Consider the following 9,868-nt stretch of genomic DNA (forward strand, 5'->3'; position numbering starts at 1 on the left):
TGCACAAAAGAGCCTTGGGAGGCTACGGTCTATAGGGTCTCAAAGAGTTGGACACAACCGGAGCTATTTAGGATGCAGGCAGGCACCTAATTTTAAAATATGTTGATGGGTAGTTGGCAGAAATGTCAATGATCTTCTGTACTAACAGTCAAAATCTAGTTTTACGGGTTAGCCTTGTATTGTTTTCTTCCTCTTCCTGTGAGCTAGTAAAATTGTGAACTCTGAGGTGATATGAAGGTGTTTCCCTCAGGTCCCTCTTGGCTATTTTCTGCAAGTTCTCTGAAACATGGGCTGGATTAACTTGGAGAGTTTTTGCAACAGAGCCCATCCATAATGAAGAAATTTGCTCACAACTGATTTCTTTCTTTCTTTCTTTTCCTATTTGAGTATAGTTGATTTACAAGGTTTTGTTAGTTTTAGGTGTACAGCAAAGTGATTTAGTTGTACATATATATGTATAATCTCTAGGTCCATCTATATTGTGGCAGATGGCATTCTTTCATTCTTTATATGGCTGAGTAATATTTCATTGTATATATGTACCATATCTTCTTTATTTACACATCTGTTGGACATTTAGTTTTTCCTTGTCTTGGGTATTATAAATATTGCTGCTATAAACATAGGGGTGCGTGAATCTTTTTGAGGTATAATTTGGTGCGGTTTATATGCCTTGGAGCGGGATTGCTAAATTGTATGGTAATTCTGTTTTCAGTTTTCTGAGGAACTTTGTACAGTGGCTGCACCAACTTGAATTCTCATCAACAGTGCGTTTCTATATACTTGAAATTTTCTTAGAAAGAATTACATGTTCTCACTACATAGTCTCACAGAATGGTAATTTTGGGTTGATGGAAGTATGGATTACTTGATTGTGATAATTATTCACAGTGTATATGTTTGTCAGAGAATCACTTGTTCCATTTTCATTCATCTTTTATATCTCAATAAAGCTGGAGAAGAAAAAGAAAAAGTGGGAGATGTGTTGGGCTTAATCTTCTGTTAGTGGTACTCAATCCAGGCTTCATAGTAGATCAATGAGTCATTTGTATAGACATATTTTATATACTTTGACCACAAATTCTTAAGATCTTGGGTATGTGGCGAGATTTCAATAATATTTAATTGCCCCTGTGATTCCAGTCCGGACTTGTCACTGAACATCAGGACTGTGAGTCCTCCTGTTTCTGAGGACTGAGATCTAGCCTGAGGAGGAGGTGTTCTGTTCTGCGTGGGGATGGACCAGGGCCTGGTCTGTGACCTGAAGGGGGTTGTCAGGTCAGCTCAGGTGCCCACTGCTACTGTGTGGCATAGCAGCCTCATAGGAGGGTGGGGAGATCTGATGAAAAGTGTGGGAAAAGTGACTGGTTGGTCTCTGTGGGGGAGTTTACTGTCCTGAGTCCCTCCTGTGACAGTGGGGAGCACAGGACTCTTAATCCACATGGTGAGATCTTCCCTGTGTGTGTGGTTGCAGCGGAGGAAGAGGGAGTATGTTTATTCTAACCATTAAACAGCCTGTTTTCAGCTTTGAAGCTTGACCTCTAAAGATGCAAGGTGTCTGAGTAAGAAGCCCATAAGAAGAGGAGGAAGAGGACAGTAAAGGATGGCTGTTTCTCAGGTGAAGTCCTAGTCTCAGTTGATTCTTCAGTCTGTCCTTCTTGAAATGCCTCTCTTTGGATTTCTTTCTGATTCTGAGGTGTTCTTTCTTGACACCTGTACGTTCATCCTTACCTAGTGCCTTCCCTCAGTACATATTTATTAATTGTTGCATCTTCTTGTGGAATCTACCCTTTTATGATTATGTGATGTCCTTTGTCTCTTGTGTCGGTTTTTCTGTTTATTTTTCTGATACTGTGCAGTCACTCCTGCTCTCTATAGGATAGAATATCTTTTTCCTTCTTTTCACTTTTTGCCTTTCTTGTCTTTAGATTACTCTGTCGCTCTAGCTGTCTGTTTTCTTCTGGTCACTTCCTCTCATGGTCTCCGCTCAGGCACCCTGTACAGTGGTGAAAGGCAGGAGCTCTGGCCAACCCACTTCTCTCCACTGGAACTTCAAAGGAGTGCATTTGGAGTTTCCTTTTAATCGTGACATTTGGTAAAATGTTCTTTTTTAATAATAATGTATTTTTCAATATTATTTCTGTCTTTTTTTTAATGCTTCAAGAATCTCTTAAGTTTATTATTGTGATTTTATTTGTTATCTTAAAATAATGTATAACAGTAATAACTTTTAAAATTTTGAATCAGTGTTATGTATGTACTAGTTTTTTTTAGTATCCTAGTGTAGAATCTTTTTGGGAAACTCAATTGAGTACAATTTGTACATTTTCATTGTCTGAAGGATCTTAGAATGCATGTGAATAAAACCAATACTGAAAAAATAGACTGAAAAACTGTCAGGAGACTACTCAGTTATTTTAGTGTTGACCTGTATGCATAGGTGTATGGATGTGCATGTCCATGGTTTAGATAAACGATGTCATGATTTGGGGCTTCCCTGGTGGCTCAGATGGTGAAGAATCCACCTGCAATGTGGGATACCTGGGCTCAATCCCTAGGTTCGGAAGATCCCCTGGAGAAGGGAACAGCTACCCACTCCAGTATTCTGACCTGGAGAATTCCATGGACAGAGGAGCCTGGCAGGCTACAGTCCATGGGGTCACAAAGAGTAGGACATGACTGAGTGACTTTCACTTTTCATGATTTAAAAAAAAAAGAGATCATGATTTTAAAACTATCATATCGTTTTGCAGTTGATAGTGTATTTTTAATATGTTCATCGTTTTGCAGTCAATAGTGTATTTTTAGTATGTTCGTTTTGCAGTCGACAGTGTATTTTTAGTATGTTCATCGTTTTGCAGTCGACAGTGTATTTTTAGTATGTTCTTAGTATGTTCATCGTTTTGCAGTCAACAGTGTGTTTTTAACATGTTCGTCGTTTTGCAGTCGACAGTGTATTTTTAACATGTTCATCGTTTTGCAGTCGACAGTGTATTTTTAACATGTTCGTTTTGCAGTCAACAGTGTATTTTTAACATGTTCATTGTTTTGCAGTTGACAGTGTATTTTTAACATGTTCTCTGGCCTTGATTTTTTTTCCTATACTACCATGTTCACAGTTTAAATAATAATAGGATCGCTAACATTTTGTGTATGTGTGCGTGTGTGCACACTTGTATAATGACCTCTTAGGCTAATCCATGTTGTTCAGCTTGAACTTCTTTCAAATTTTCTCAGGGAGTCATCTGTCAATGAACTTTTAATGCTCATTACTTTTGATTTTTCAGCTTCAGTTCTAGAACCCAAACATGGTAGTTCAGGTGCTTACTAGATGATTCATTAGGTTCTTGACCTGAGTCGAGTTTTTCAGTGTCTCTGACAGTTTTCTCCTCTGTAAGATGGTAAAAAACTCTTTAGTGAGCTGTGATGTTGCTAACAAGTTAGAAATGTTAAACATTTAGAGTAACGCAGAGTATACAGGAAGTATTCAAATGTTGTTTGTCTTTGCTGCTGTCCTCATCAGCATCATCTTTGGAGGTTTTGAGCTTTCTTTAAAACTACTGTGGACTTTGTCATCACTGAAAACACCACTCATATTCCTTTATATCCAAGTTTGATCATTCTCAGTGTGTCCAACATATCTAGCCCTTCCACATAGACAACCTGGTGTTGAATTATTATTTGTATGTATTTCATGTATTGCCCACAAAAATGAGAAATCTACTTCTATTTGGAAGCTATCTTAATCTCAATGACAAAGCACAGGAAATTAAAATTAGACATACAGGTAGCTCTAAATGCCTTTCCATGGCTCTGTCAGAATATATTCTTCAACTTAATTGATCTTTTACCTCTATTCATTTTGTATGGAAATAGGAACTCTCCTCATGGCCTTGGTGAAATTTTTTTTTTTTAACTTTAAGTCACAGTTGACATTGAATGATGTGGCCATCCAATTCTCTCCAGAAGAGTGGGAATGCCTAGACCCTGCCCAGAGGGCCTTATACGTGGATGTGATGTTGGAGACCTTCAGGAACCTGCTCTCTGTGGGTGAGGATAACTTCCCTCTAAAAGTTGGGAAGGTATCTTTGGATTTACCCTTGTTTGCCTTTTGAAATCCCCTACCTTGCTTAACGGAGCTCAAAGCCATGTTGACTCAGGCATGAAAAGCTTCATGATGTAGCCTCAGGAATTTAAACATGCCCTTTCTTCAGATGATTTGGCCTGGCCACTTCATAATACACCAGAAGTGTAGTGGAGAATCCTATTTATTGTTCCTCAAAAATTTAACATGGTTGAGAAGTTTCATAACTGTTTGAAGTATTACTTTTATTTAATATCTTATATTCAACCTGAAACTTATATTCATGCAGTGTAATGAATAGGATATCTATGGTTCTTTATATCTTATAGATATTTCTCATATACACATCTGGAAATTACAACTAAAATCACACACTGATAGAGGAGGAGTATGCCGAACAGTGATTTGGGGAAGAAATGAAATCCCGGAAATCAAACATTTTAACCTCCCAGAAATTCAGGAGAACATGAATGACTTCAGGTTTCAGTGGAGAGATGATGAAAGAAATTACAAAAATATCCGTACATCCCTTAACCAAGATGTCATTGATAGTAGAAGTCAACATGGTAAAAGGGATGCAGTAAACAACCATACTGGAAATAGACTTGTGTTAAGCCTTCAAGATGAACTACATATGTTTAAACATCAACAGAAAATTGCATTTAATCAAGCTGATAAGTATGTCAACAGTAGCTCCTCATTTTCACCTCTTCAAATAGTTTCTCCTACTCTCCAAACCAATATTTATAATATATATGGGAGTGACTTTATGTATCCTTCCATACTGATGCAAAACCAGATCCCACACAGGGTAAGACCTTACAAATTTTATGAATGTGGCAAAAAGCTTCATCAGGGCTCAAATTTCAGGAGTCATCTGAGAATCCATACAGGAGAGAAATTACATATATGTGATGTATGTGGCAAGGTCTTTAGCCGAAATTCAGATCTTGTCATTCATCAAAGAATTCATACTGGAGAGAAACCTTACAAATGTAATGAGTGTGGCAAGTTCTTTAGTACAAAAGGAAAGCTTTCAGTTCATCAAAGAATTCACACTGGAGAGAAACCTTACAAATGTAATGAGTGTGGTAAAACCTTTAATCAGAGCTCAATCCTCAGTCGACATAGGATAATCCATACAGGAAAGAAATTACATCAATGTGATGTATGTGGCAAGGTCTTTAGCCAAAATTCTGACCTTGTAATTCATCAAAGAATTCATACTGGAGAGAAACCTTACAAATGCAATGAGTGTGACAAGGTCTTTAGTCAAAAAAGAAAGCTTTCAATTCATCATAGAATTCATACTGGAGAGAAACCTTACAGATGTAATGACTGTGGCAAAACATTTAGTCAGAGCTCAACCCTCAGTCGACATCAAATAATCCATACAGGAGAGAAATTACAGAAATGTGGTATGTATGCTAAGATGTTTACCTGAAATCCAGACCTTGTAATTCATGGGAGCATTCATACTGGAGAGAACCCTTAAAAATGTAGTGTCTGTGGGAAAGCCTTTCATTCTTCCTCAGGTATCAGCAGACATGAGATAATCCATGCAGGAGGCAGAGCCATATAAATATCATGTATGTGGCAGAGTCTTTCACTGAAGCCCTTGGACTTCATCAGGAAATTCATACTAGAGAGAAACCTTACAAATGTAATAAGTATCTTTTGTCAAAACAAACCTTGTGAGTCACCCAAGAATTCATAATAGAAACCTTAAAAACGTAATATGAGTGTGACAGGGTCTTTCTTGAGAAGATAACCCTTTTTTACTAGTTTTACTATCAACAAATTCATATGACAGAAAAGCCTTCCAAATGCAGTGAGTGTGGCAAGGTCTTTAATCACAAGGGAAACCTTACAGTTTACCAGAGAATTCATGCTGGAGAAAAACTTTACAAATGTATTGAGTTATGCAAAATCTTTCATGAGTTGCCAGCCCTTGCAAAGCATCAACTGAATTCATACTAGAGAGAAACCTGATAAGTGAGTGTGGCAACATCTTTAGTCAAAGTTCCACTCTTTTAAGTCTTCGGATAATTCATAATGGTGAATTTGTAAGGAGACAATCTCCATTGACAAATGCCTGGGAGTCATCCTGCCATTTCCCAGTGATGTACTGACATACAAAGGCAGAGCATGTTACAGAGAAAAGAAGACTTGTTTTCCTTTGGATTTAAATTCATTCTGGGGCTGGTCCCTGCCCTTGGCTTTTCTTCCACATAGGTGCCTTTCAAACATTTTGCTTCTTCAAACTGTGTACTACCTCTGCTCCTGCTGTAGCAGAAACTAAATGAGGCACCCCATTATGTTAGCCCATATACAGTCCTTTTTCTCTTCATCCCTTAAGAGAGGGAGATGTTTGTTCTCCCTCTCTTTCTTGCTTATTTGCAATCTGAAAATGATTGCCCTCTAGCTACACTTGGCGTTTATCCTTCCAAGAAAACATTCCTTTCCTCTCGGAGCATTCTTCATTCCAGAAAGAATGTCATGGGACGATGACCTCAGAGACCACCAGAACCTGTTCTTGAATCGCCTGATGCCAGCTGTGATGATCTCAATTCACCCAGGAAGGGGAGAAGAATGCGAGACCACACCAGCCCTCATTCTTTTTTTCAGCCCCATTTTCCACCTGGGGAAAAAAAAAAAACAAAACCTGAAAACCTTAAGACCTCTTCCAACTTCCCAGGAAGCAGGGGCACAGTTTTTGACACACTGGCCTACTGTGTTCTCCCTTTACCTGGCAAAGTAATAAAGCTACTTTTTTCTACTCCAAAACTCTGTCATCGTATTTCTATTCAGCATTGGAGAACTTTTGGGAACAATCCCCCAGCCTCACCCTATCCACCCTTGGAGGGTGGCAGGAGATGGCCACGTTCTCTCCCTGGTCCTGGGATCCTGGAGAGCCTGCCCCTAAGGCCCCCCTCCTTCCCAGCCCCTCTTCCTTGCGTCTCCTCAGAGCAGTCCTTCCTCTCAGGCCTCTCTGTATGGTCAGCCCTTCCTTTCATCTCCCTGTGGAGGTGTCCCAGGCCAGCCATGTGACAGTCATTGTTTTCCTGTGTCCAATTCAACTCAATAGGAAAATGTTCTTGTAGGCAGGCATGTTATTCAGTCACATCTCTGGAAATATGTGGGCAAGAGGGTGTAGAAGAAGCAGAGACAAAAGGACACAGAAAAACAGCTGAAAAGAATGAAGGGAACCAATGATAATACAGATGGTGATGGCTGGGGATCTTGCAAAGAGACAGTAACATAAAAGAAATTGAGCCTTGAAAGTCAGTTTTATAAAAGTAGTAATGAAAACAGGATCTGCAGGGGTAGGAGAACAATGTAGGGAGAGGGAGAGGAGTCCTGAGTCAGTGATAGGAGGGAGAGCAACAGTGGTGAGGATTAAGGAGTTGGAAACTTGGCATTCAGAGCATTGGGACCCCAGGAGAGAAAACTAGCAATTGGAGGAGCAGAGGAAGAAAGAAAGCAGGAAATTTGATGCATAGTCACCTGGGGGTGCCAGAGAATGAGGTGGAAGTGAGCATAACATGGATAGGTGAGGTGTACCCCCAAAAGCAGAGAGGGAGCAGAGTTGGGAAAGAAAGGCAAAAACAAGATAGGGCAGTCAAAGGTTGAGGGGAAAATGCAGTAAGAGGGGAAATGAGTAGAGTAAGTAGGACCCATGTGAGGTTTGAAATAGGGCAGGAACACCAGTAGAGGGGAACAAAAAGAGAAAGAGGGACTTCCTGGTGGACCAGTGGTTAAGAATTTGCCTTCCACCACCATATGACCCAGCAATCCCACTGTTAGGCATATACCCTGAGGAAACCAAAATTGAAAAGATATACCCCAATATTCATTGCAGCACTATTTACAATAGCTAGAACATGGAAGCAACCTAGATGTCCATCAATGGATGAATGGATAAAGAAGTTGTACATACACAAATTGGAATATTACTCAACCATAAAGAAACTAAAGTCATTCAGTCGTGTCCAACTCTTTGCAATGCTATGGACTGGAGCCCACCAGGCTCCTCTGTCCATGGAGTTTTCCAGGCAAGAATACTGGAGTGGGTTGCCATTTTCTTCTTCAGGAGATCTTCCTGAGCCAGGAATCGAACTCGGGCCTCCCACATTGCAGGCAGACTTTACCATCTGAGCCACCAGAGAATTCCAGCCATAAAAAGGAATGCAATTTGAGTCAGTTCTAATGAGGTGGATGAACCTAGAGCCTATTATACAGTGATGTAAGTCAGAAAGAGAAAGATAAATAGCATATACTAATGCATATATGCTCAAACTACCACACAATTGCACTCATCTCACATGCTAGTAAAGTAATTCTCAAAATTCTCCAAGCCAGGCTTCAGCAATATGTGAACCGTGAACTTCCAGATGTTCAAGCTGGTTTTAGAAAAGGCAGAGGAACCAGAGATCAAATTGCCAACATCTACTGGATCATCAAAAAACCAAGAGAGTTCCAGAAAAACATCTATTTCTGCTTTATGACAAAGCCTTTGACTGTGTGGATCACAATAAACTGGAAAATTCTGAGAGATGGGAATACCAGACCACCTGACCTGCCTCTTGAGAAACCTGTATGCAGATCAGGAATCAACAGTTAGAACTGAACATGGAACAACAGACTGGTTCCATATTGGGAAAGGAGTCCATCAAGGCTGTAAATTGTCACCCTGCTTATTTAACTTATATGCAGAGTACATCATGAGAAACGCTGGGTTGGAAGAAGCACAAGCTGGAATCAAGATTGCCGGGAGAAATACCAATAACCTCAGATATGCAGATGACCACCCTAATGGCAGAAAATGAAGAACTAAAGAGCCTCTTGATGAAAGTGAAAGAGGAGAGTGAAAAAGTTGGCTTAAAGTTCAACATTCAGAAAACTAAGATCATGGCATCCGGTTCCATCACTTTATGGCAAATAGATGGGAAACAGTGGCTGACTTTATTTTTGGAGGCTCCAAGATCACTGCAGATGGTGATTGCAGCCATGAAATTAAAAGACACTTACTCCTTGGGAGGACAGTTATGACCAACCTAGACAGCATATTAAAAAGCAGAGACATTACTTTGTCAGCAAAGGTCCATCTAGTCAAGGCTATGGTTTTTCTGGTAGTCATGTATGGATGTGAGAATTGGACTGTGAAGAAAGCTGAGCACCAAAGAATTGATGCTTTTGAACTGTGGTGTTGGAGAAGACTCTTGAGAGTTCCTTGGACTGCAGAGAAATCCAACCAGTCCATCCTAAAGGAGATCAGTCCTGCGTGTTCATTGGAAGGACTGATGTTGAAGCTGAAACTCCAATACTTTGGCCACTTGATGCGAAGAACTGACTCATTTGAAAATACCCTGATGCTGGGAGGGATTGGGAGCAGGAGAAGGGGACGACAGAGGATGAGATAGTTGGATGGCATCACCGACTCAATGGACATAAGTTTGGGTAAACTCCGGGAGTTGGTGATCGACAGGGAGGCCTGACGTGCTGTGGTTCATGGGGTTGCAAACAGTTGGACACGACTGAGCAACTGAACTGAATGCATATATATGGGATCTAGGAAGATGGTATTGATAAATTTATTTGCAAGGTAGCAATGGGGAAACAGACATAGAGAACAAACTTAGGGACACAGGGAGAGGTGAGCAGAGGGTGAGATGGAGAGCGTAACATGGAAACTTACATTACCATATGTAAGGGACAATGGGAATTTGCTGTGTGTCTCAGGGAACTCAAACAGGCTCTGTATCAACCCAGAGGGGAGAGATA

At 40.2% G+C, this 9,868-nt stretch overlaps 1 protein-coding gene across 8 annotated transcripts in view; it reads left to right on the forward strand.

The window, feature by feature from the left end:
- The window catches only part of LOC102393230 (zinc finger protein 239), a 34,709-nt gene extending 27,838 nt beyond the window's left edge, over positions 1 to 6,871 (forward strand). Inside the window, exons 2-4 of one of the 8 annotated variants that reach the window (XM_044931538.2) lie at positions 1,515 to 1,618; positions 3,924 to 4,050; positions 4,414 to 6,871. In XM_044931538.2, the coding sequence (XP_044787473.2) occupies positions 1,604 to 1,618; positions 3,924 to 4,050; positions 4,414 to 5,528 (1,257 nt within the window). In that variant the 5' untranslated portion in view covers positions 1,515 to 1,603 and the 3' untranslated portion in view covers positions 5,529 to 6,871. Of the gene's footprint in view, positions 1 to 715; positions 974 to 1,514; positions 1,619 to 3,923; positions 4,051 to 4,413 lie in introns of those variants that run through there. The other 7 variants (XM_044931541.2, XM_044931539.2, XM_044931540.2 and 4 more) reach the window with 7 other exon arrangements.
- Positions 6,872 to 9,868: the final 2,997 nt, after the last annotated feature.

Source organism: Bubalus bubalis, chromosome 18, assembly GCF_019923935.1.
Source record: "Bubalus bubalis isolate 160015118507 breed Murrah chromosome 18, NDDB_SH_1, whole genome shotgun sequence".
Taxonomy (NCBI): Eukaryota; Metazoa; Chordata; class Mammalia; order Artiodactyla; family Bovidae; genus Bubalus; species Bubalus bubalis.